A 26,814-nucleotide genomic window follows, 5' to 3' on the forward strand; every position below is an offset into this window, starting at 1 on the left:
GGCTTGAAGGACCTTTTTGGAAAGCAGCTGTGCAAGATATTCATACAAACACACACCCATACACAGAATATGCCACTGTTTGTACTTGGTGTAAACAGCTGCCTGTCCTGGCTGCAGGGGCAGGAACCGCATCATACAGATCTTTCGGTCTCCAATGCTTGGCACGTGGCCCTTAGAAGTCAAACACTCATTTTTTTTTTTAAATTTTTATTTTTTAAAAGATTTTACCTATTCATTTGACACACAGAGATCACAAGTAGGCAGAGAGGCAGGCAGAGAGAGAGAGAATGGAGGAAGTTGGCTTCCTGCTGAGCAGAGAGCCCGATGTGGGGCTCGATCCCAGAACACTGGGAACATGACCTGAGCTAAAGGCAGAGACTTTAACCCACTGAGCCACCCAGGTGCCCCCAAACACTCATTTTTAATAATTGTATTGGAGTTCTAACATTCAAAAGTTAGTCTTAAGTTCTTTTCTAGGCAATAGAAGCGATTGCCAAATACCTCAGGCTATCAGGTAGTGACATACACTCAGGAAGTGACACAAACAAGCAGAAATTTTCAAGAGTTTGCTTTTTGTTTTTTTCCACCGATTTAGAAACTTTGCTTAGTTCAGCCAGATACTTGCATCACCAATCCCTTTTTGAATGTTGATTTGTGGATTTGTGTGAGTGTGGTATAGGGACTATCTGGCAGGAAACTCGACCCAAAGTCAAATTAATTCCACAAATAGAAGTTAGCTTGATCACTTAACTACTTTAACTACTCGCTGTCCCTTCTACCTTGTCGCTTTTCCTTTACCAAGATGGCCGCTGTCGAGCTCTCTCCTCATTGGCAGTCTTTTGGGGGGGGCAGGGGACGACGGGGGTGGTAGGCGGCGGTTCTAACCCCTCCCACCAGCTCGCCGCCCTGGGTCCTGCGTTCTTGAAAGTGCAATGGGCAGACCAGCGGGAGGGGCGGGGCGCGCGCCGGATGTGACGTTTCCGGAAGCTCCGAGTGTCGTCCGCGGGGACAGGTGGGGAAGGGTCCGGGAAATGTGGTGGGGCTGAGGCCGGGAGCGTAGTCGGACTCTGAAGGGGAGCGGCCGCTGTGAGTGTGGGGCCTGCAGCCTTGTCGTCCCCGCGCCCTCTGCCTGGCCCGCCGCGCGCGAGGCCACTGACGGCTCCGGCCTCAGCCAGGCCTCGCGCGTCCCCGCGCGTCTCCGCCTCCGCGCTCTGAAGACCAGAGAATCTTGGATAATTTTGCCCTGGGTTGGCAACTTGGGCGTGAGGGCCTTGAAGGAGGGGACCTCAAGCAGGTGTCAGGAGGTCCCTCTCCACTGAATACGCCCCCTCGGCTCGTTCCTGCAACTTCCTTTGACCTCGTCTTTCCTCCTCAGTCCTTTATGCCACCTTCTCCCTTTTTTTGCGGATGCCGCATCTCCTCTGGAGTATTGCTCAGCCCTCTAGTACCGCTCGCTGGCCTTGGGAGGGGGTTCCATTCTCGACCTTACAGATCATCTCCCCAGAGGTACTGAGGCGCAACAAGCTTCAGTTAGCTTTAATGGGCTCTGGATCGAGTTTACTAATTAGGCAGCCTGGGGAGGTTTTAGATTTGCTGAACGGCTTTCTGAGCCTCTAAAACGGCTTTGGGGGAGATGGAAGGCCTTTGCATCCCTGGTAGTCTGCACAGCTTTTGTACTACTCGTGAGGGTGTTTAGAGAGGAAGCTTGGGGGAAGTGTGAGCTAGAGGTAGAATTGGCCAAGAAAAGCCTCTCTGAGGGAGGGCTTGGAGGGGAGAACGGGAAAACAGTGGATAGACAAATGAAACACACTTGAGGATTTCTGGGCAGATCAGAATCCTGACTGAAGGGAAAGATCTCTGATGGGAAGGAGTAAGGTTTAAGACAGAAAAGACAAAGTGGGACCACTTGTTAGAGGGCCTTGAATTCCAAAATGGGTTCTATTCTAGTCGTATATTCTAGAGCATGCTGGCTAGGGTGTGCTGTAATACAATGTGTATCAAATACCCAGATTCTTCTTGAAAATGATGTAGAGTCATACCAATTGGGAGTTGGAATCTGATCGTAGCAATAGAATCAGATCTAGAAAGATTGTAGAATTACTGCAGTTCGAAGCACAGGGAGGGAAAACTCCCTCCCTGTTTTTTGTTGGTCTGTTTTATTTATTTATTTACTTATTTATTTTTTGCATACCGAGTTACCTTTGTGCCCTTTTGTTATTTGAAGAGTGCTTAGTCTTTGAAGATAGATTTGAGTAAGTTGTTTTTCAGATCTAAATTCCTTACCCTGACATGATGAATGATGTTGTGGATTGACTGAAAGAGGGGTTTAGTGAGCAGAACTAGGATTGGTCTGCATTCATTCCCAGACTAGTTCCCCTCACCTTGTGCTTAGAAATGAAAAAGTACACCATGGGAAAGTGTCATTACTCTCATTAAATAAAAATGACCAAACTTGAAATCAGTTAACAATCATCATGAAAGTTCATTGAGTATACTATGCCAAGTACTGGGATAGATGGAAGTGGGTAGCTGGTGGGAGAAGTAGCACAAAAAATATAAGATACGATCCGTCTTTTTATGGTGCTGAGATCAGGGCCACCTCATGATAGGGAATGATTAAAGGGTAGAACGGAATCCCCATTATAGTTTTACTCCCTGTACCACCTAATCATGGCACATGTTTTGTGGGGTTTTAAGTTGGCCAATGCTTTTATCATTGTGATATGCACTTCCTCGAGGGTCTCAGCCTTCTTGTGGGAAAGAGACTTTATCTGATATAAGCCACAAGCGTATGGTATTTTTCTCTTAATTTCTCTGTAAGGTAGAAGTTTGTGGGCTAACCATACTGTGTGCTAGGTTGTGTTGAGGTGATGGGGATGATGGTGCTGATGCCACCTGTTTTTTCTGTCTCAGAACTTCTTGGTCCTGATGTCTGACCATGGAGATGTGAGCCTTCCACCCGAAGACCGGGTGAGGGCCCTCTCCCAGATGGGTAGCGCAGTGGAGATAAATGAAGACATTCCACCCCGACGGTACTTCCGCTCTGGAGTCGAGATTATCCGAATGGCATCCATTTACTCTGAGGAAGGCAACATTGAACACGCCTTCATCCTCTATAACAAGTATATCACGTAAGACACCTCCAGTTTCCTTTTTCTTTTTTGGTGACTGACGCCTCACTCATTCTGCTCTTGTGCTCATTTATTCTGCTCGGAATTGCTAAAACTAGAGAACTTTACAACATCATTAGCATTAATCATTCTTTGCAGGCAGCTCCTACATACTGACTGTCCTTGACATTCAAAGTTATGAGCACTGAAAGTGTTATTTTCATGACTCAGTGATTTCATGAGTAAGAGACCTAGCTTTTTGGCCTGTGCCCACGTGGCCCAGCTGTTAGGCAAGAGAGAGGATGGTTAAACTACACGTTTTGTATGGGTGAAGGTTTTTCCTGTGCTCTCTTTATTAAGGCAGCTAATCATAGGATTACTGTTGAGGTTTAGCAGAGCCAAAATTTGTCATCTCTTCTTCTTTTGTCACAAACCGAGTGATTCAGGAAAAAGGTTTTTCTTCTTAACCTTTATTATGATCATGCAAATCATCGAATAGGTATTGACCACCTACAGTTTGTATGGCTCATCATGAGACCTTTCCCTTGAGTTACTTAGCATCTTAGGTAGGCAGCATAAATAGAAGACGGCAGTGCAATTAACAGGGAACAACTTCTAAAACCCCAGTGATGATGAAATGTTGTGTAATTTAGGAAGGGAATAATGTTAAAGGGTCTCATCTAGCCTTGTTCTTTCATGATACCAGGACCTTTAGAAAAATAATGACTATAATGTGTTTGTATGACTCTTAAAGTTCATAGAGTATTTCCCCTGCATTGTTTCGTGTGATGTTCATAGTTCTAGGTACATGGGGTAGGGCTCATCGTCTTCCCATTCTATATGTGAGGAAGTAGGCTCTGGGTTTCGTGATATGCTTTGTTCCACACTTCAGAGTGAGAAGGCTCAGATCTAACTTTTTTTTTTTTTTTTTAAGTAGGCTCTACATGGGCCTTGATCTCAGGACATTGAGATCAAGACCTGAGCTGAGATCTAGAGTCAGATGCTCAACCAACTGAACCACTCAGGCACCCCTAGATTTTTTAACTCTTTAATTAGGATTCATCTATGACATTGGTCTTGTTTTTAGTTTGTTTTTGATAATGTTCTGTGAGTTGAAGCTAGAGTTGAGACCATAGTTTAAGCCACACTGACTATCTTTGGTTATTTTTTATTCTTTTTTGAATAGGTAACGTGTATACAAGGTACAAATTCAGAAGGCACAAAAGGGTATATATATTTAAAAAGTAAGTCTCCCTATCCCTCCCTTTTCCCCAAACTCTCAGTGCCCTTCCCCAGAGACAGTTCCTCTTATTAGTTTCTTACATGTCCTCCCCGAAATAATAAATGCATTTCAGTTGTATAACATTCAGTTTTTGATCACATACTGCTCGGCAGGAGGGTTTGTCAACCTTGGTACCGTTGACATCTGGGGCAGAATAGTTCTTTGTTTTGGGTGTGCATTGTGCATTGTGGAGTGTTGAGTAGCACCCCTGGTCTCTATCCACTAGATGCCAATAGCACCCCTTATCCCCTCCCTGAGTTGTGACAACCAGAAATGTCTCTAGATGTTATCTGATGGTCTCTGATGGCCTGGTTGAGAACCGGTGCTCTGAAGAAAAGTAGCCTACAAGTGGACTTCCCGGGATTCGTACTGTGATTATAGAGTCCCTTTGGTAGAAAAAAGGACTGCTGTTGTCTCTTTATTTTTTCAATTTAGAAGTAGTCCCTGTCTCCTCAGAGATCATGCAGTCCATCCATGCCGTCATGCCCTGTTATGTGACCTCAGTGTTGATAAAGTTACATAGAATTAAATTATATTTTTGTCTCTCTTTGCTATTATGAGTTTTTCATTCCTTGATGTAGTAGGCACAAAACTTATTTTCCTGAGAAGTTTCTTTGACTACTGTCCCTTTCTTCTACTGCTGGTAGAAATAATATTCTTGTATATTTCCAGTAATCTGGTAGAGAGTTTTCCCAGGATGAGGCCACAGGGCACAATTCTTCAAAGAATCATGGTTGAGAAAGTTAAATAGAATCATGGAATCACTCTCTCAAGTATTTTCTGGAGAACCTTCTGGGTCCTGTAGCCTCTCGTATCAAGTGCTTTGAGGGCAAGGACCATATTCATTTGACAAATATGTATTATGTACATCTGCTGTCCACTTGGCACTGCTCTAAGTCCTGGATACATAGGAAGTAAGTGGCCCCTGCCCTTCATGGTGTATCTTTGTATTTATGGGAGAAGACAATAAACAGGTAAGCAAAGAAATGTCAGAGAGTAAGGCAAATGCTAGGAAAGCGACAAAGAGAGTGCTGTGACAGAGATTAACCAAGGGTATCAAATAGAGTAAGGTCTGTCTGAGCAGGTAAAATTTAAACTAAAACTTGAAGGATGCCATGGAGTTGGTCTTTCCAAGAGCATGTAGCAGAGTGTTTGAAACAGGTGTTACTGTGTGTTCAGAGCTCTTATGTAGGAAATACCTTTGTGTGTTCTGAGGAATGAAGGAACATCATTGTGTTTGGAGTGTAGCAAGGGAGGAGGGAGAAGGGGATGAGGCTGGAGAGGCAAGTGGGGCCAAATCACGCAGGCCATAGGAGTTTGCATTTTATCTCGACAGCATTAGAAGCCATGGCAGAGTTTTAAGTGAGGTTATGACTTAATTTTACTTATATTCCAAAAAATATAAATTGGGCTACTATGTGGTAAATGGTGGAAGGTGTGTTAAGAGAAGGCTGGGAGATGAGTTATGGCAATTCACTCTTGATGAATTGTGGCAATTCATGATGAGTTATGGCAATATCACTTTTATGGCAATTGTGGCAATTCTTGATGAGTTATGGCAATATCACTCTTACGGCAATTCAAGGGAGAGACTGATGGCAATGGCATGAAGGAGTGTGGCAGTGTGGAAAGAAGCGGGTGGATTGGGCATTTTGGAGGTAGAGTCAACGTGACTGACTGATAGTTTGGGAAGGATGGTGTCAAGGTTGACCTCAGGTTTCTTTTTTTAAAGATTTTATTTATTTGACAGAGACAGTGAGAGAGGGAACCCAAATGGGGAGTGGGAGATGGAGAAGCAGGCCTCCCACTGAGCAGGGAGCCCAACTTGGGGCTTGATCCTATGACCCTGGGATCATAACCTGAGCTGAAGGCAGACGCTTAACAACTGAGCCACCCAGGCGCCCCTGACCTCAGGTTTCTGCCCTGAGTAACTTTAGATGTGTGGGCGCATTTACTGAGATGGGGAGAATGGTATAGAAAAGGGGCTGAGAGGGAACCTGGGTGGCTCAGTTTAAGCAACTGCTTTCGGCTCAGGTCATGATCCTGGAGTCCTGGGATCAAGTCCCGCATCGGGCTCCCTGCTTGGTGGGGAGTCTGCTTCTCTCTCTGACCTCCCCGATCTCATGCTCTATCTCTCTCTCTCTCATTCTCTTTCAAATAAATAAAATCTTAAAAAAAAAAAAAAAAAAGAAAGAAAAAAGGTGGGTTGAGATTCAAGGGAAGAGATTCAAAGGGGAGGAGAGTCAAGAGTTCAGGCCTGGCTTCTTTGACATGTTAAGGTGTTAAGTTTAAGATGCCTCTGAGATATCCAGCAGGAAGTTGGATGTACCAGTCTGAACTGAGGAGAGGTCTGGGTTGGAGATACAAGAAGTCCTTGACATATGAGTGGTTCTGAAGCCGTGAGAGCTGCTGAGATCTTCTGGCAGATGGGTCTTAATCAGAGATCCAGGAACCCACAGGGATTCATTGATAGAATTTAGCCTTCATGAACTCAGTTGGGAACAACCTTTCTTGTTTACTAACCTCTCACTGAAATTTAGCATTTCCTTCCATTTTGCACAGTAGTATTAATAATATTTGTAATGCTGTCACCACCGGGAGAAATCGATATTTTTTTCTTAAAGATTTTATTTATTTATTTGACAGACAGAGATCACAAGTAGGCAGAGAGGCAGGCAGTGAGAGAGGGGGAAGCAGGCTCCCTACTGAGCAGGGAGCCCGATGCAGGGCTCAATTCCAGGACCCTGGGAATCATGACTTGAGCCGAAGGCAGAGGCTTTAACCCACTGAGCCACCCAGGCGCCCCAAAGTTGATATTTTGTAGCACATTATGATTGATGTTGATATCCAAAAATAGCATTTACACTTACCTTTACTTCTGAATTACAGTACAGTTATTAAAGCCACAAGTAGATGCTGTTTTTTTAATGTATTGACAAAATATCGGTAAAGAAGCACACAATACAATTATTATATTTTGGAAAACTGTATTTCAGTAGAATTGGTTTCTCATCCTTCATGTTTTATATTATATCTTTAAAAAATTATTCTGAGAGGGAGTCCATAGGCTTCATCAGGTGCTAGGAGGATTCATGACACATTCAAAGATCAAGAAACCTTGATAATAAGACTATAGAATGGGAAGAGCCTCGAGGTTGGTTAGGTAGAGAGAACCAACAGACGGGACTTGAAGGGAGGTTTGAGAGGCAGGAGGAAATCCAGGAGAGAATGGTGTCATGGGAGCCAAAGGAGGCCGGTACTTGCAGGAGAGTGGCCAGCTGCGTCAGAATGGGTCAGATGGGGTGGGTGAGGTGTTGGGGTTGGTGTCGTGATGTCACTGGTGATCTTAGTAAACAGGTTTCACTGAAAGGACTAAGAAGACATTGGATCGGGGTGGGATGAAAGGTGAATGGACGCTAGGAAAGCAGAGACCATGAGTACAGCCCAGAGGTCGGCACATGTTTTCTATAAAGGGCCAGAGAGTAAATGTTTCTGGCATTGCAGCTATTTGATCTCTGTCACAAGCTCTGTAGTGTGATAACACATGAACGAATGGGTGTGGCTGTGTTCCAATGAAACTTCATTTTCAGATACAGATGGCAAGCCAGACTTGACCTACTAGTTGTACTTTGCCAGGCCCTGGCATAGATAACGCTTTGGAGGAGTTTGGACAGAGAGTAAAGGGAGTAACTGAAGAGGGACAAGGAGCGCATGAATGTGTGGTATTTTAAGATGGGAGATTCTGGAGCATGTTTCTTTGCTGATGGAAAGGAACCTGTGGAGAAGGGGAAGCCGATGGTACAGCACGGAAAGAAAGAGCTTAACTGTAGCAATAAGCTCTTGGCTAGGCAGGTGGGCATAGGATTAAGAGTACACAGATACTTAAATCGATTTTGTTCTGTGACCTGTGGTTACTTTGAGTGACACGAATATCCATGTTCACAGCAAGATCACTATGGGGAACCTGTCCCTGTATATGGTTCCCACTGATGGGACCATTTAATACCACAAAATGGGCCAGGAGGAGAGCTCAGTGAGAAGGGGGTGGGTTGAAGCAGCTCATTTACTTGCCCTGTTAGATTTGGAGTTTGATTTGGGACTTTGTTGGATGGCTTGACCTGAAGCAATAAATGTAGCTACTTTCATTTTTCTCGCCGGTATCTTTAAGACCCTGCTTCTGATTTTGTGAACTGACAAGCCGTAGGAGTTGCAAAAAAGTTCTGGCTTAATATTCTCAGTCTGTTTTCCACTTCCTTTTTCTTGGTATATTCTTGTCAGTAACAGTGGCTCACTTAGGCAGTTATTACAACTGAGGAGAGAGGAGGGAGGGGAGCAGGCATCTCCCTCACCACTCCGCTGCCTCCCCCACTATTGCAAGTCATTGTTCTAGACCTTTTGTGGATACTTTAATTCCGGGTTTTAAAAGGCATGTTTGTTCTTTTTCCCCGGGACACTTCAGGCATCTGAGTGATCTGAATTACATTTCCCTCTCAGAGGTTTTCCCTCCTGTAGGAATGCTTTGCCTTTTGCAGACCCCGGTATAGCAGGATCTTCAGCATATTAAATCAGTACATATTTTCATGATGAGCACAGACAATAATCCAGGCGGTGAATTCTTTCACAGCTTTTTATGGTCATTGACTAGGCTACATAGAAGGGAGTTACAGAGGACTTAGGCAATTCTTGTCTCCTGTGTGAGCCTCCTATAGCACAGACTTGCTTGCTGAAAATGGTCTGTCACCTATATCGAAAATGTTTTCTTCTGGGATTGGGGCTTATAGACTAGGGTCTGTGATCATGCTCACTTTGCTGATCAATTTCTAAGATTGGGAGAGCGGAGAGGAGAGTCCTTCATCCCTCCATGTTGTAGAGTTTCTGCTGGACTCTCTGAAATAGTTACTTGTATAGAAAATTAATATTCATGATTAAAACAATTTTTTTTCAAACCACCCAGCCAGGGAAATACTAAAGTGAAAAGAATCCACCAGAGATGACCACTGTTAATTTCTTGTGTGTAGAGGGAAATGTTTGTCCATGCAAGCACTTAGGCTCATGTGTTTATTCTTGTTTCTTAAAATGTGAATAAGCTCATACAGTATATTCTGTTCTACAACTTTCTTTTTTCTTTTTTTTTTTTTTTTTAAGATTTTATTTATTTAAATTTGACAGAGAGCACAGGCAGGGGAAGTGGCAGGCAGCGGGAGAGGGAGAAGTAGGCTCCCCACAGAGCAGGGAGCCTGATATGGAACTTGATCCCAGACCCCTGGAATCGTGACCTGAGCCATAGGCAGTCGCCTAACCAACTGAACTACCCAGGCGCCCTACAACTTGCTTTCTTAACAGTCATATCTTTCTCTATCAAGTCATACTGATCTCATTTCATGCCATCTCATTTCTGCCTGGAACAGTCTTGCTCCAGATCTCTTCATGGCTTCGTCTCTTCCAGGCTTAATTAAATGCCGTCTTCTCAGTGCTTAATTAAATGCCGTTTTCTCAGATGCTTTCCTTAGCTGCCCTATATAAAATCCCACTCCCTCTCCTGTTGCTTCCTGTTTTCCTTCCCTATTAATGACTTCTAGCACTGATTATCAATATATTTTTTCTTCTATTGTTTATCCGCCCACCCCATAACACACACCCTATGGGGTGTGTGATTTATGACTTTGTTCAATGCCAAATCCCATAGTAGATGCTCAATAAATATGTTGAATGAATGAAGGAATGATTATGTTGTTCTTCACATTTGGGTGCAACGTAATTTATTAAATAATCCCTTATTGATGGACATTTAATTTTTTAGTTTTCCCTACTTTTACAACCAATGCTATATTGAATAGTCTTATGTATATTTTAGTACTGTTGTGTAGGATAAATTCCTAGAGGTATATTTGTGAGTTTAAAGGATATGCAGATTTTAAAATTTGAATAGTTGTCTCTCCCCACCCCCAGGAAAATTACAGTCCCGTGGTAATACAATGTATTATTAAATTACAGTCCTGTTAGAAGTGTGTAAATTCACCCATTTCCTTTCACCCTGTCTACATTGGTTATAATCAACCTTTAAACCTTTGCCAATCTGATATATGGAAATGGTACCTTGTCTTAATTTGAATTTCTTTCATTGTAAGTAAAGTTGAATACCCTTTTGTATATTTACCTTTTGTATTTCCTTTTCTGTGTATCTCTTTTTATCCCCATTGTCCCAACAGGCTGTTTTGCTTGTGTTCTTGCCAATACATCTTTGCTTTGGTATGTTTCCCCTCTCTAAGCTGCAACAAGATCTAACCCCAGAGAACAGTATACCTCTGGGCCACAGATATTCTGTGTCTGCAACACTTCTAGCCCTGGTGTTAACATCTTCATCGGTTCTTGTTCACACTTTTTGTTTATTTATTAGTAAAAACAGTCGTATAGCATACATAGCCATTGTAGCAGATGTTGGCTATGTGCTAGGCACTGTGCTCAGCACTTACTTTTTCTTTTTCTTCTTTCTTTATTTGTTTGTTTGTTAACATATAATGTATTATTAGTTTCAGAGGTAGAGGTCAATGATTCTTCAGTGCTCATATAACACCCAGTGCTCATTAAGCACTTTTTAAAAAAATCTCTTTAAGCATCCCAGCAACCTTATCAGGTAGTGCTAGTTTGTCTCCGTATATAGAGTATATATCTAGAAACTGAAGGGTAGTGAGACTGAGTAACTTGGCGGAGTTCACACAGCTGGTCGTGGCTGAGCCAGGATTTGAGCCCAGGCAGGGTGGCTCCAGAGCCTGCTCCCTACCCCCTGAGCACTTGCCTCCTGTACAGACAATGGGTTAGGTTGCCTGTTCTGGTTTCAAGAGACCCTTCTGCCCATATGGTCCCCATTCAGAGAATTGACTATGGTTGCTGGACAAGAGGAAGGTATTCATGTACCTGTCTAGAAGTTTTACCTTATAAACTAGATTCCACTGCATGGTTCAACATCAAAATAATAGAGGTGTGTGGTGAGAGGTTTCACTCCTTGATTTCCTGTATTACTGTGTATTTGAAATGTATGTACAAACACATAGAGAATTGTCCCCCTTTCTTACAGACCAGGTGGCATACCAAATGCACTTTTGTATACTTCAGGTTTCTTTTTTTAACTCACCTCATCTGAAGGTTTTGAGACTGTTTTATTGCTCAGATATTTATTGAGTGCCTCTTCATACAGGCACTGTGCTGGCTTTAGAGGGACTTGCAGAGAAGCACAAGACACAGGAATCTCTGGCCTCACTTCTCAGTTCTTCAGGTTGGGAGCACAAGTGCATATAAAGTGTGGTGGTCATGTGACATGGTGCTATCTGGGCTGATTCAGGCTTCCATACAAAGCACATTCAGCCTGCTAAAGTTAGGAACAGGTATCTTGGTTTTGTAGAGCCAAGAGAGTGTTACTGAATTATAGATAGGTGTCTTGAACATAAGAACTAGCCTTACTTATCCTAATATCTTCTTCAGGGTTTGATGGGTGAACAAATGAATCTGTATTTTTTTTTAAAGATTTTATTTATTTATTTGACAAAGAGAGATCACAAGTAGGCAGAGAGGCAAGCAGAGAGAGAGAGAGGAGGAAGCAGGCTCCCTGCCAAGCAGAGAGCCCGATGTGGGACTCGATTCCAGCACCCTGAGATCATGACCTGAGCCGAAGGCAGAGGCTTAACCCCCTGAGCTACCCAGGTGCCCCCAAATGAATCTGTGTTTTAAATATAGACTTCAAGTAAACTGTTTTATATCTTTCTCTGTGAACCCAAAGGGGAGAGTTTTAGAATCATTTTGATTTTAGAATTCATCCCTGCCTGAAGGGTCTTGTCAAACTGGATTGAAATGAAAATTTTATGTGCCTAATATAGAACCAAGGGAGGAGGGCTCTTTTCAAAAGAGTTTGCTTTGGTGGAGGTCGACTTCCTTCCCCTTACTGAGGCTTCCTCCTCCGTTTACTCCTACCCATGGGCAGAAAGTGGAAAAGAATCAGTTAGTCCCAACTACAGTATGGTATTTTAGAGCTGTGGGTAAGCTCCCCTCAACTGATTTGTTTTGGGTATCAGTTTGAATTCATTACACCTTAATCCTATTAAAAGACATCTTTGTTCAGTACCCCTCCAACAGTTCTGGGCGTTCTGGAGCCATGTAGAGGCAGAGTGATATAGTGGTTAGAAGCATAGACTCTCGAACTGGCCTGCTGAATCTGCCACTTTGGGCTGTGACAAGTCGCTGAACTTCTGTTTGTTTTCACTCTTCCCACTGTTCCCACATCATAAACACTAGAGATCTGTGAATTGACTCGGTTTACTTTTCCCACTGAGCTTTACAGCTACGGATAAAACTGGAAGAGAAAATCTAGCACTTAGTTTCTCTAAGAACTTTTCGTGAGGACCGTAATGCACACCACACACATAACATGCACATATTACACACATACAACACATGTACTGTCTAAGGATCTCAGTGCTTAGTATGATGCAAGGAATATTCTGCTTTGAAGGCACATGAATCCCAAAGAAAAAGAAGCCAAGTTTAAGGTCACAGGGCTAGAGTAGTCTAGAACATGGATTTTCTCAGCCTCCTGCCCTTGGTTGCCAGTCTTATTTGAAGAATTTGTGACCGAGGCCCTTTCCTTTGGAAGCCTGTCATGGTCATAATAAGAAAAGAATCTCTTTGGAGGTAAATTTTTGGGCACAGGGTAAGTTTGCCCCCTCCCCACCCCACACTCATCTTTTTAGTTGTGGGAGTCTGGTGCTTCCTGCACACCAGATTCAGGCAAGGAGAGAAACACAGGTTGAAGGTGGGTGGGGAACGTGGTCACTGGGTTTGTGTGACCCCTTCCTGCACGTCTGGAAACCCGTCTTGTGGTGGCTGCAGGACATGGGAGTTGCTTTGCTTCAGAGTCTGTTGGACATTTGGACATTTTCTTTGCATGATAATGATTCTGATCCATTTCTTTAGGCTCTTTATTGAGAAACTCCCAAAGCATCGAGATTACAAATCGGCTGTCATTCCTGAAAAGAAAGACACAGTAAAGGTGGGTCTTCACTTTCACTGTTGCCCATCTAAAAGCTTCAAAGCAGCACAGACTAACTTCAAGGTAAAAGTAGTGGTGTCCACATCTGAGCTTCAAATCCTGCAACAGGAGATAAGGCCATTTCACCAGATCGGTTATGAAGTAGCAGGTATGGTACAGTAGAGGGTATTTTACATTGTTTTGGGAAACATTGTTGCCATTGCCAAGCTGATTAAGTCTTTTTTACTTCTGTACTTAATTAGCTGGGAATTATTCTAATTCTCTGTTTTCTGTTTTTGTGTCTCAGAAGTTGAAGGAAATTGCATTTCCCAAGGCAGAAGAGCTGAAGGAAGAGCTATTAAAACGATATACAAAAGAATATATAGAATATAATGAAGAAAAGGTAAGTATATAACAGAAAAAAAAAAAAAAAAAAAAGAAATTATTGTGGTTTCTTTGGCTGTGTCCTGGCATTGCAATATGATATTTTAGCAGATCCTGTGATTTTACTGTCATATTTTACTTTTTCAGCAAAGACCAGAAACTCAAAAGAGTGGAACACAAGTGTTTAGGCTGAGAATTCTAACATAGTTTTGGCCTGCTTGTCTTACAGGGTAACTTGAGGAACAGGAAATCTTGTTTGCTATATCTAGAGTGAGAACCTTAGGACAGGTTTTTAGGTCAGCATATTTTGGGGTGTTGATTCACATTTGGTTATACCTGTTTATAATAACTGATTGCTCTTCAATCTGTTTTCAAATGATTCTTGTTAGGGAGAGTGAGTTAGGACACATTGAGAAACTCCCAAGGCACATGTGTGGTCTGTGTCAGATGTGAATACTTCCTGTGGGTTGGGGGCCCTTCCACGTTATTTTGTAGTGCTCTACTGAGCCCTTCTCTGAACTCGGATGCTGCAAATTAGCAGGGCGGTAAACAGCTATGAGGCATCTATTTGTAAGGGACTGAGTGAGTGAAAACCTTATTGAAGGAGATTATTACTTGATATTTCTTATTAGTTTAAAATGTCACTCTGTATTGAACTGATCAGCAGGAAAATTTTGGAGGCTTCCTTTTGGGTTAAAATTCAGTAAAGACCCCCAATACAGCAGAGTGAAGTTTGGATTTGGTTCTGTTTTGCAGCCTTGGTTGGGATAAAGAATGTATGCACAGCACAGTCAGAATAAAACTGTTAGATACAGATTATGAGGATTAGACGGTAAATTGCAAGATATCAGTAAAGAAGAAAATACATTAGTAAAGAGCCATTGAGGAAGGGGAGTTAGGGGATCAGGACCTTCACTGTCCTTGCAGAGTCAGTCTGCAGTGGCCAGCTAGACACAAGCAGTGACATTCCGCAGCGTGGAACTGCCGAGGGAAGTGCGAGGTCCGTGTTGGGAAATCGGGCCGGAGCAGGTGCACATTTTAGGAAATCACTGTGCTGCAAAGCCTTGTCCTCCAGAGGTGTGAAGTCACCTGAATGTCATGTGTAAGCCTGACTCCTCTTCCTTCTTTGCAGAAGAGGGAAGCGGAAGAGCTCGCAAGGAGCGTGGCCATCCAGCAGGAGTTGGAGAAGGAGCGGCAGAGGGTAGCCCAGCAGAAGCAGCAGCAGTTGGAGCAAGAGCAGTTCCATGCCTTTGAGGAGATGATCCGGAACCAGGAGCTGGAAAAGGAGCGACTGAAGATCGTGCAGGAGTTTGGGAAGGTGGACCCTGGCCTAGGCGGCCCCTTGGTGCCAGACTTGGAGAAGCCCTCCCCAGATGTGTTCCCCCCGGCACCTGTGGCATCTGCACAGTCTACGGACTGTAATACGACCGTGAGGCCTGCCAAGCCACCTGTGGTGGACAGGTCCTTGAAACCGGGCGCATTGAGCAACTCAGAAAGTAGTGAGTCCACTTGCTCTTGGCCTCTTCCATCTCATTGGCCCCCAAACAGAGTGTCATTCTGTGGGTTTCAGCCCAAGATCACCTCCATGATCCCACTCATTAAGCCCTGGTCACAGAAGCCCCTTTGGTCAGTATTGCCGTGCTGGGTCCTGTGACACTGGCTGTCATGTGCAGGTGGCTCTTGCTTCAGCCATATAATTTACCTGGAGCAGGCCACTTTTCTGAAGAGCTCATAATATCCTTGAAGGTCAGACCCTTCACTTTTAAGGATTTTACAGAGATTCAAAATGTTCAGTGAATTAGAGAATACTGTTGGCCCTCTAGAAGGGGAATCTGAAATTTATAGTATCACTTTATAATTTAACAATTTACTTTTAAAAAATAAAAATGGGCTACAGAGTTGCACTTGCCTTGAAAATGATCCCATTCCTTAAGGAGCTTGGTCAAGTTCAATATTATACGTAGTCGGTGATGATTCAGGCTAGCCGTAAAAACTGTTGTCAGTCTTTCCTCCTCTCACTGCTGAGAGACTGTCTGAGACAGTAACAGTAGCAGCAAAATGGTGCATATACCTCAGTTAGTAGAACAGATCATTTTGGGAAAGAACTTTCAAGTAGTATTTAAGGAAGTCAGCTTTGCAGAAGATCCACTTACAAGGACAGTGTAAGAGTGGATGGACAAAGGGTTCCAGACTCCGAATCCTGGCCTTTAGGATTTCTCCCCATGGACTTGGCAGGCTTGTCTCCCATTGCTCTTCCTTCATCCATATTCTGTGCTCTGGTCAGATTGGGCTGTCACGTTCCTAGAGCAGCCCCTGGACTATTTTATCCAAGGAGGTTTGTTAACATTCGCCCTGAACCTAAAATCTCCTTTCTCTATCTCTGCCTTCCTTGCTTTTCTTAAAGTTTTGCCAGATCCCCTTCCCTTCATTTAGACTGACTCTGTTCTCCTTAAGACTCTCAAATCTCTAGTATCTGTAATGCAGTTGAGATCATTTCCCTGATTGTGTAGTCATTTGCCAATAACTAGGTTTTAACTTTTTCCTGGTTGGGGCTTGAATCTTACTTATATTTGTGTTCCCTGTGAGCTGAGCACAGTGAGCGCACTGGTGTGCACTCGGGGAGTGGTTATGGAGTTGCAAGGAAAGGACTGTGCAGACATTTCCTTCAGAATCCTCACATGCCACCGTCCCACCGCCGTGTGACTGCCTGCTCCCCTGTCTGTTACCTCCCCAGCAGTTCAGAGCTTGCTGTTACATGTGCAGAAACAGAACATCCCTTTTCTTTTCTTTTCTTTTCTTTTCTTTTCTTTTCTTTTCTTTTCTTTTCTTTTCTTCTCAATGAAAATGTGACCATGAAAGACACATCCTAACTTGAGCCTGTGGTCTCTCACAGGGCCTCTCCCTGGTGTCCAGTGACTGGGCCTGTTCTTGGCATTCTGAACCAGGCTTATGAGCTGCTCTGTGCATTCATGCCTCTTCTGAGGACCAGATGGGGTTTTTTTGTTTTGTTTTGTTTTGGCATTTTAACGTTCTTCTAAATGAATAAATTCAGAATTCATTACCCAAAGTATTTTCTACTACCCAGAATATATCTGGTATATTTCTTTGAAAGTCCTACTCTCCAATATTCTTATGTGAGATAAAAGAGAGATTTAAAATAAAAATAAAAGCTCAGTTGAATGAGGTTATTTTTTTAAAAAAATCCTTTATATTAGGTTGTGACTGAGAATTTCTAAATAACTCAGGAACTTGTTTTGAGTAGTAGTTCACCTTTGTCTTAACTTGAATTGTTCAAGCCTCTTTTTTTAAAGTAATGCACTTGCAGTTTCTGTGGCCACAACCCTCCTCCTCCTCATCCATCAGGATGAGATCCCCACTCACTGTCCACAGTTTGGGGAACCCCAGTGATTTGGCATTGCTCTCCCAGGACTGCCAGCTCTGAGGTCTGCTTGGGAAGGCTCTCCCCCTGGTCTCAGACTTCTCTCCTTTTTCCATGACAGCTCCTACAATTGACGGACTGCGCCATGTGGCGGTGCCCGAGAGGCTCTGCCCGCAGTTCCTCCAGTTAGCCAGTGCCAACACAGCCCGAGGAGTAGAGACATGTGGAATTCTCTGTGGAAAACTGGTAAAAACCAAACGCTTTCCTGAGCTGAGACTGTACCTTCCCCCTTGGCCTACTGTGACTCTCAGAGAAGATATCCAGGGTCAGTTACTGTTTGCGACGGTCCCTCTGCAGAAGGAACCGGGGATAGCGTAATGCAGTGTTACCTTGAGTGTGGTGACCTTGCATTTTATTGATTTTCATGGTCCCTTGAATTGAACAGATTATTTTCATGCTAGTAGTAAGAAATAGATAATTCTAAACTTGGTAGGAAGAGCCAGCATTACATGTATATCAGTTTTTGCGTACCTGCTTTATGGTAGGCCTTGGATTATCCAAAATGTAAGGCACATAGCATGTGTCCGTAGAACGTACCCAAGCATTTTGAAGAGATGGGAGATACACCCAAAGATGAATAACACACTGAATGGTATATGTGGTAGAGCGCTAGGCATTCAGAGGAAGGAAATGTCATTGAATAAAGGCACTTGAAGAACCCATTGCTAACTGCTGAATGCAGAAATGAGTGAAATGGAATAGACTGAAACTGAGCCTTAGAGGATGAGAAGGTTAAGAGAACCAGTAAGAGGGAAACTACCTTAGACTCAAGCAACGGAAGAGAAATGGTATTATCCCAGAGCTTCTTGGGACCCACAAGTAGACCCATTTGACTCCCCCTGGAAATTCCCACTGGGCTGTGGGTGCCCCCTGCAGTGCACATGAGCAGCCAAGGTTGGAAACCACTGAGTGAGGGACACAGGGAGCACCAGTCCTCATGCTGGCTTGAGAACGGCCTTTGTTGTACAGATGTTTATCTTGAAACTACTGTGACAGTGGGGGGTTGCATAAGTGCAAGGGAGTGGTGACAAACTGTTTTCTCCTTTGACAGATGAGGAATGAGTTTACCATTACTCATGTTCTCATCCCCAAGCAAAGTGCCGGGTCTGATTATTGCCACACCGAGAACGAAGAAGAGCTCTTCCTCATACAGGATCAGCAGGGTCTCATCACACTGGGCTGGATCCATGTAAGCAATCCCGAGCTCTCCGAGGGCCAGGCTCCTCCTCTCTCCCCAAGTTATAAACATGCTGCTTATTTCTTTCTTTGAGCAAAGTGAACTGTGGCCATATTATTTAGGTGACTGTTTTTCCCTCCTCCGGAGGCACACTTGACTTCCCTTGCATACTTGGCTGCTTCCACTCTGGTACGGATTTTTGGGAACTACTTAGGGCTTTTTAATTTTTTTAATTAAAAAAAATTTTTTTTAATTAAAAAAATTTTAATTTAATTTTTTAAAAATTTTAATTCAATCAAAATGAACTTGTTTCCTGTAAAGTCCCAGTTTCCCTGTGAGTATGAGTGGTGGTAAGATACTGGCCTAGAGTATATGTGGATATTGACTGTAGAGGCTCTGCCTACTTCACACAAATGATGTTCCTGAAAGGTATATAAACCAAACTATTTTAATGAGCCAAGGAAGATAGTTCAGATGTTTGCATTTGGTCTTTGTTAAAACAGCGTATACCTTTATGTAAACCAGTTGGGTCACCGCTATGGCAGATTTTCAAGGGTTTGCTTATTGTGAGTAGCCTGGTGATATTTAGGTAAAATGTAATTCCATCCCTAGAGGTGATATTTAGGTAAAATGTAATTCCATCCCTAGAGGTCATTTCTACTTTTTTTTTTTTCCAATTCTTTTTCAATCCCTCACTCCACAGACCAAGCTACTTTTCCTGTTTTGTGATAGGCTTACTTACAAAGGAGTCTGCTCATTTCTGGATTTAGGGAGATTACACATTCTTGTATGTTAGATTTGGGAAATACTGACCCAAGAGGCCGTCCTGTGTGCCCCTCCTGTCTGCATTCCATGACCTACATATTTGCCTTCTATTGGGTACCCCCTATTATATAGTATGTGGGTGGCAGAAAACTTGTTTCTTATCTGCCGGAGGATACAAATTTGAGTAAGACAGGGCTTTAGTCTCATGAAGGAGACTAGACAAAAAGACAAGTAATCACTCTTCACATGTGGCAGAAGGTGCCAAGTGCTTCCCGAGGTGCAAACGGCACTAGGGAATTCGGAGGGGAGGACTGCACCTCGCTTGATTTCCCAGAATTTTGACAAGATAGGCTAAGGGAGAATTCCATGTGCAGGGGGTAGCACTGGAATAAGCAGACTATGTTCCTGAGACATTGAGAGGTCTGGTTTGTTGGGGTTCATGGTTCATATCAGGAAACTGGTTGATAAGCTTTAATGTGATGCATTGGAGCAATGTTCTGGGGGGTCCTGGGCAGATAGGCAAAATAGTTCTTCTTTTGGGACTCCTGGGTGGCTCAATTGGTTAAGCTGCTGCCTTCGGCTCAGGTCATGATCCCAGGGTCCTGGAATCGAGTCCCACATTGGGCTCCTTGCTCAGAGGGAAGCCTGCTTCTCTCTCACCTCTGCTTGCTTATGTTCTCTCTCTCTCTCTCTCTCTCTCCTTTTCTCTTTCTCTCTGATAAATAAATAAATAAATAAATAAATAAAATCTTTTAAAAAATAGTTCTTTTGTAGTAAGTGGAGAGTTTTTAAAGGTTTTTTAATAGAGCAAGGCTATGCTCAAAGCCATTCTTTAGAATATCTAAAATAAAAGCTGTTTTAAAGTAGGTCAAGGCAGGGAGATCATATAAGAGGTTTCGGGGGTGATAGAATCTACTGATGAGAGCTAGGGTGATGACATTGCATTTGGGAAGGAGATGAATGTAGGATTTCAGAGGATGTGGGTAATGAGCAAGAGGAGGATGAGTAAAAGCCAGTGGTGACTTAGAGAGCAGGCCTGACTCATGGGGGTGGCAGTGATTATCCCATAAGCAGAAACAGGGGCTCCAGGAGGTTAACTTACTTGAGAAGTGGGATAAATTGTGGGTTCAGTTTTGAGCATGTTGAATTTAAAGTATGTGTGAGGCTTTCTGTTGGTGGAGGTAGTTAGCAGGCAGTTGGAAATGTGGCTGGGACCTGGGAGCAAGGTCAGGGTAGGAAGTGGATTTGGGAGACCTCTGCATAGAGCTGACCTGGGAGGCCTTGGAACTGGAGGTGAATGGAGAGCAAGAAGAGATTCATCAGTAGGTTGGGGGCAGGCCCCCCAGGGAAGTATAGGGAATAATAGTTGGTCACGAAGCAGAGAGGTGGAAGAACAGGGGGAGGGCAGGCAGTGTGTTAAGGCACCGAAGCCAGAGGAGGAGGAATGCTATAGAGTTTGAAGAAGTAATGGGGATTGAGGTTGTGCTGATGGTGAAATGTACACTATTTTTGGAAGGAGTTTAGTTCACAGGGAAAAGGAAAAAAATGGGATGGTGATTTAAAGAATAGCCAGGTTGAGAGAGTATTTGCTTGATTTATGGCTTAGTGTGAAAGGCTTGAACATGTGTTTTGGTTTGATTTTGGGTTTTTTTGAAACCTTTATATTGGAAAAACGTAAGAAAGGACATGAAGATAAAGGCACACTTCCGTGAATCATGAAGCAAATACCTACATACATGCATGACCCACGTGAAGAATTAGAACATTGTGAGAGGTATGCTTCTGCTCCATGGTCTTGCCCTGTCACGCTTGCCCTCTGACACAGGTCACTCCCACCTTTTCTGGAAATCCTTTGCTTTCTTAACAGTTTTACTACCTACTTGTATATCCCTGACCTCGACACTTTAGTTTGGCCTGACTTTCAACTTTATATAAATAGGATCATGATATGTATTCTTCAGTGTCTGGCTTCTTTTGCTTAACATTTTTTTTTTTTTTTAAAGATTTTATTTATTTATTTGACAGAGAGATCACAAGCAGGCAGAGAGGCAGGCAGAGAGAGAGGAGGAAGCAGGCTCCCCTAGAGAGCAGAGAGCCCGATGCGGGGCTCGATCCCAGGACTCTGAGATCATGACCTGAGCCGAAGGCAGCAGCTTAACCCACTGAGCCACCCAGGCGCCCCTTGTTTAACATTTTTAAGGCTTATCTACATTCTTGTGTATAGTTGTGTGAATGTGTTTGTATGCCCAGTGAGCCAGCGGAGCTCAGTGGAGAATCGTGGAGCCAGGAGAGGAGATGTAGAGGGACAGAGACCAGGTAATGTGGAGGTAGGAAAGTATTCAATCAGAAGTACAAGAAGGGGCTTATCTTCTTATGGGGGAGAAAACACTCAGACAGAATTGAAGAAAGAAAGCTACAGAGAGATTTTGGAGGTTCTGTTTGGAGGGGTTGGTGGAATTCAGTTGATTCAACAGGGTTGCCATCTAGATGCTCTGCCTGGCCAGAGGAGACAGGTGGTTTTAGGAACTGGAGGAGATGGGGGAATGTTTGGGTAATTACTATTTAGACTGCAGGTAGAACTCAGCCCCAAATAAATAAAAGGATTTCTAAATTGTCACTGAAGGTCCAGCTAAGAACAAATTTAGAGCTGAAGTTGATAGTATTTCAGCTTTTTTCCCCAGTGATCTTTCTGTACCATTCCTTCCCAACTGGAGATTAAAAGCAGAAAAAAGCAGAGGTTTGCTCACATCCTAAACTTGGCAAGAGGATTGTGGAGGAGATCAGTTTTTCCTTCTGTACTCTGCCGGCTATAAACCAGGTGCCCTGGTCCAGAAGTGTGTATGATCACGGATTGATCACTGACTACAGGGTGACCCTCCCGCCCAGGATTCACGGCCGTCCCTCCGCTTGCCTCAGCCCTGCCTTAGCTCGCATCGCTGTCCTGTGGCTACTCCCTCCCATCCAGGCGTGGAAGCTGCCCCCAGCATTCAACCTCCTTGTTCATTTCTGCTCCTTTGGTTTATTGTTTTCTCTTCATAAAAATGCCTTCCTCTGTCTCCAGCATGACAGACACAACTGTTTTTTCAAGAAATTCAATTGTGAAGGGAAGGAGAAAGAGAAAGCACAATAGAAGGGAATAGAGGCTCAAGACAAGGTTTTTTTATTTAGTTTAACAATTATTTATTGAGCTCCTGCTGTGTGTGTCTATATTGTCTTTCTAGCTAACCCAACTTTAGATCAGAGGCCTAGATCAGCTTGTATAGGCCTCGTTTGTCCCAGTTAAAATTCCTTGTTCTGGGGCACCTGGGTGGCTCAGTGGGTTAAAGCCTCTGCCTTCGGCTCAGGTCATGGTCCCAGGGTCCTGGGATCGAGCCCCGCACCAGGCTCTCTGCTTGGCGGGGAGCCTGCTTCCCCCTCTCTCTCTCTGCCTGCTTCTCTGCCTACTTGTGATCTCTGTCAAATAAACAAAATTAGAAAAAAAAAAACATCATTATAAAATTCCTTGTTCTAACTGTGGGATGAAAGGTGTTGGTACAGGCCATTTGTCCTGTAGGATCACATTATTAGGTAGACATTGTTTTTCCTTTGTGGTCACCAAAGTTCATACCTGCCCCAAGAGAACCTGTGTGTGGATTTGCTGTAGCACTCAGCTGACTTGTTCCTGGCCTGCAGACCTCTTCTGCAGTGAGCTGGCCACGGCTTTGTGTGGAGGGGTGCTTCTTAGATGAGGCTGCACATAAGAATCATTGAATCAACTTTCTATTTATTTATAGGTGAGGAAAAAAAGGGGAAGAGAGAGAATCCCAAGCAGTTTCCACATCCAGCATGGAGCCCAATGTGGGGCTCAATCCCACAACCCTGAGCCAAAATCAAGAGTCAGATGTTTAACTGATTGAGCCACCCAGCTGCCCCTGAATGAGCTTTAAAAAAAAAAAAAAAAGTCTCCGGATGGATATTTCTAGGGGTGGGCACAGGGGCCAGTGCTTTTGACAGGCTCCTCGGGAGCTTCATTTCATACACAGCAGGTTTGAGAACACTGATCGAGTACACTTATGTTCTGGCCCTTCTATCAGTGAAGGTTGGTAGTCTTTTTGAGTCCTGTTGGGGTTTCTTTTTCCATTCTTGTTATCTGCATTCATACTCCTCTAAGATGAACATAAGGCATTATGTGACTGTTCATTTGTGTACTAACAGTGTGCTCAATAAAACATTAAATGGTTGAAAACAAATGAGATCAATTGAATGTACATTTTGATGGTGCTGTAATGGATTACCCTCAAATTTCAATATCTTAGTCCTTTTCCCAAACAAGAAAGGGTCTTTGTGTGATTTAACTACCACTGAAAACCTGATTGCCCCCAGCTTCTCACATCCTTAGATGGTATTCTTTAGCCGTAGGACAGCATTTGCTATTTTTGCCTATAATGCTGCACACTCACGCCTGACCTCTGCCAAGAAAAATCATTCACCCACCTGGGGTTTGTTAAGTCCTTGACTTCTACCATGTTGAAGTATTGAACAGTGTCTACCATCTATTCCAGAATGGATGGCTCTCCATTGCAGAGAGAAAGCTTGTGAGGGGCCAAATAAGTCTTGATGGTCCATTAGAAGTTATGCGTTTCTTCACATACTCCTGTTAAGCTATACTTCTTTACAGCGCTCAAAAAGTAATGAGCTTCAGGCATTGCCCCATCGTGATTGCCAGTGGCTTTGTGCTTGAGAAGGAGATTGTGGCCAGCTGAGAGCTCTTTGGCTCTATTTCCTTCATGGGCCAGGCTTGGCTGTCTCACTGAGGGGCATCTCAGACATTTTTTCCTCTTCTCAGACTCATCCCACACAGACCGCCTTCCTCTCCAGTGTTGACCTACACACTCATTGCTCCTACCAGATGATGTTGCCGGAGTCAATAGCCATTGTTTGCTCCCCCAAATTCCAGGAGTAAGTACATTGATGCGGTTTGGGGCATTATAAGGAAATAGTGGGGAAAAGCCTCTCAGGAAAAGGTTTCTATTTGGCAGACCTTGTTCTCTGTAAAATATATAGATTGTGGTCGTAATTGGCTGTTTTTAAAAGTTACCTTCTAAGCACCATATCCTGATACACCTCCTATGCTTGTTTTAAAAAAGATAGCCAGAGCAACAATTTTGATGCTTTTCTAAGAAAGGACATAAGAAATTTAAAGTGTTTGACTTGAAGCAACAGGAGTTTTAAGAGACTGGTGTCAAATTAATGAATTTCAAAGTCAAACAGATTATCTCAGTTAACTTCTTTTTCATTCTAAATCCTGTTATTTACTATGAGTTCTCCAAGCAAACTAGTGTGGTGGCAGTGATGAGTCATTCTCTAACTCTGATTCATTCAGCAGAGAAGAGACCGATGTGCCAGCACACTTTTGAAGCTGTCTCAGAACAAATTCCGTGTGTGTGTGCGCACGCGCGTGTGCATGTGCATGTGTATTTGGGACTAGGGAAACACCTTTGCTTGATTCTGGGCCTGCTTTTTTTATTGCAGAACTGGATTCTTTAAACTAACTGACCATGGACTAGAGGAGATTTCTTCCTGTCGCCAGAAAGGATTTCATCCACACAGCAAGGACCCACCTCTCTTCTGTGTACGTATCTACATAGAAGAAATTGGGGCTATGCATCAAGCAGGGAGGACAGTCTGAGCTGATGAGGTGCATTGTCCTTTCTGACCCACGCAGAGGATCAACCTTGTCATTTATCTTTGCAAATCTTCCTAAAAAGAACATACGTGGGAAGCGGTGTGGGATAGGAACGGATTTGAGTCGTAGCTCTGCCATTTAAGGACTATCTTGGATTAGACTTAATTTTCCTGGGCCTCAGCCTACTCATCTGGAAAGGGGGATGATAATGATGATAATACCTACTTTATAGGGAGAGAGGCTTAATTGAAGAAAGTACCTGGTGCAGTAGCTGGCTTATTAAATGTTTTTTTCCTTCATCAATGCCAGTTGCTAAGGCTGTACTTCAGTGAGAGATTTAAAATCAAAGGAAAAAAGCCCCTTAAGATTGGTAAGATATATTTGATTCTGAAATTTTGCTTAAATAATAGGGATTTATTTTTCTGACCTTCCTAGGAAGTTTTTTTTCCCCTAAGTTGTAGTCCATGAATAAAAAGTTTCAGTCGCTGGTAAGATCAGTATATTTCAATTTGTCCCTCAAATCTAATGTGATAGATTGCTTCCCTCCATGCTGGCCATGGAGTGTTATTTCTTTTGGGTTCACCAAAAAGTGACCAGTATGGAAAAGGGACTCAGAATCTTGTCACATGAAAGGAACCAGGGATGTTTAGAGGAGAAACCTCAGGGAGGATCTGAAAACCGACTTTCAGTGAAAGAAGAATTATTGTATGAAAAGGTATCGAGTGTGCTTTGTAGGCCTCCCAGAACTGAAACTAAGTCCTCACAGAATGACAGTTTTCAGCTGAGATTGAGAAAGAACTTTCTGAAAGATCTGTTCCAAAATAGGTCAGTCTGCTGGGAATGTAATAAATGTGTGGGTACCAGGATGTTGAAATAGTGGCTGCAAAAAGAGTGCCCACATTTTCAGTTTTTCGGTTATAAAGACCCCTTTTGCATGATGAAACTAAGCATTCCCCACGTGACAGTGGGTGCGCTGTATTAGCTGGTTGACACGGTCACCCAAAAAAAACTAATGAATTCATCAGTTCTTTCAAAGAAACGTAAATTTCATGAACAACTCTAGAATATACATCCAATTGAAAAGTAAATGAAGATATGCAGGGCCCACATTGATTGAGGCTACAGATAGGGATTGGGGAGTCACTGATTCCCGGGCCTCTCACCATAACCGCATGTAAGTAGCAGTCTGGCTTCCAGACTGGAAACCACTAGCCAGAATAAGCATGTTAAACAAGAAGGTTTAGAAAGTGACTTCTTAGAATTTTCCAGGACTTTCCCTTTTTTTCTCTTTCCCTGTTGTAGAGCTGCAGCCATGTGACTGTTGTGGACAGAGCAGTGACCATCACAGACCTTCGATGAGAATTTGACTCGAACACTTCCCAAGAACTATAAAACCATATCAGTGTACTGTAGGCCCTTAATTTAAACTTTCCAGAAAGCTCTGGAAGCCTTTTAGACAGAATTAAAAGTGAGTATCACCTGGGGGAGAACTGATTTTCTATTTCTGGTTTAAAAAGAAATAATTGGCTGTATTTTTTACACAAGTGTGGAAAAATAGCATGATCCCACTAAGACAACTTTTCAGTCTGTCTGCAATTAAAAAATTAAGTTGAAAGAATGGTATAATGAACACTTAATCTATACCCTTTATTCTAGATTCACAAGTTGTTAACATTTTTTTTTTTCCTCTAAGCTATGCTCCTAATTTCTCCACCTATTTGTCTACTGTTTACCTTTGGAATTATTAAGGGCATCTATGCAGAAATTTGGAAGCCATTTAGAAAATCTTTGGGTTTTCCTGTGGTTTATGACAACATTAATGAAGCTTATTACAAGGGTGATGGATAGCTCACTATGTCTGACCAGATGGTGAGGCCCAAAAACCCTGAAGAGTGATTTTGTCAGGAAGTATTGTTATTTAACAAATATGTCTGGATATTTTTTTCCTCTACAATAAAATAACAATTAACATA

At 43.1% G+C, this 26,814-nt stretch overlaps 1 protein-coding gene across 3 annotated transcripts; it reads left to right on the forward strand.

Moving 5' to 3' along the window:
* The first annotated feature begins 894 nt into the window (after window positions 1–894).
* Window positions 895–26,814, forward strand: LOC111148111 (STAM binding protein). 3 transcript variants are annotated; one of them, XM_022504524.1, is made up of 10 exons: window positions 895–1,012; window positions 2,914–3,131; window positions 13,357–13,432; window positions 13,719–13,814; window positions 14,928–15,294; window positions 17,296–17,420; window positions 18,286–18,423; window positions 24,002–24,114; window positions 24,688–24,787; window positions 26,144–26,814. In XM_022504524.1, the coding sequence occupies exons 2-10, from the start codon at window positions 2,929–2,931 to the stop codon at window positions 26,198–26,200; spliced, it is 1,275 nt and encodes a 424-aa protein (XP_022360232.1). In that variant the 5' UTR covers window positions 895–1,012; window positions 2,914–2,928; the 3' UTR covers window positions 26,201–26,814. The 3 variants fall into 3 exon arrangements, with proteins under 3 accessions (XP_022360232.1, XP_022360233.1, XP_022360231.1); XM_022504525.1 differs by lacking the exon at window positions 895–1,012 and adding an exon at window positions 1,063–1,086 and having other exon boundaries at window positions 26,144–26,526; XM_022504523.1 differs by lacking the exon at window positions 895–1,012 and adding an exon at window positions 1,206–1,506 and having other exon boundaries at window positions 26,144–26,526.

The sequence above is a fragment of the Enhydra lutris genome, unplaced genomic scaffold, assembly GCF_002288905.1.
Source record: "Enhydra lutris kenyoni isolate GAN:26980312 unplaced genomic scaffold, ASM228890v2 scaffoldscaffold18, whole genome shotgun sequence".
In the NCBI taxonomy this organism is placed as follows: Eukaryota; Metazoa; Chordata; class Mammalia; order Carnivora; family Mustelidae; genus Enhydra; species Enhydra lutris.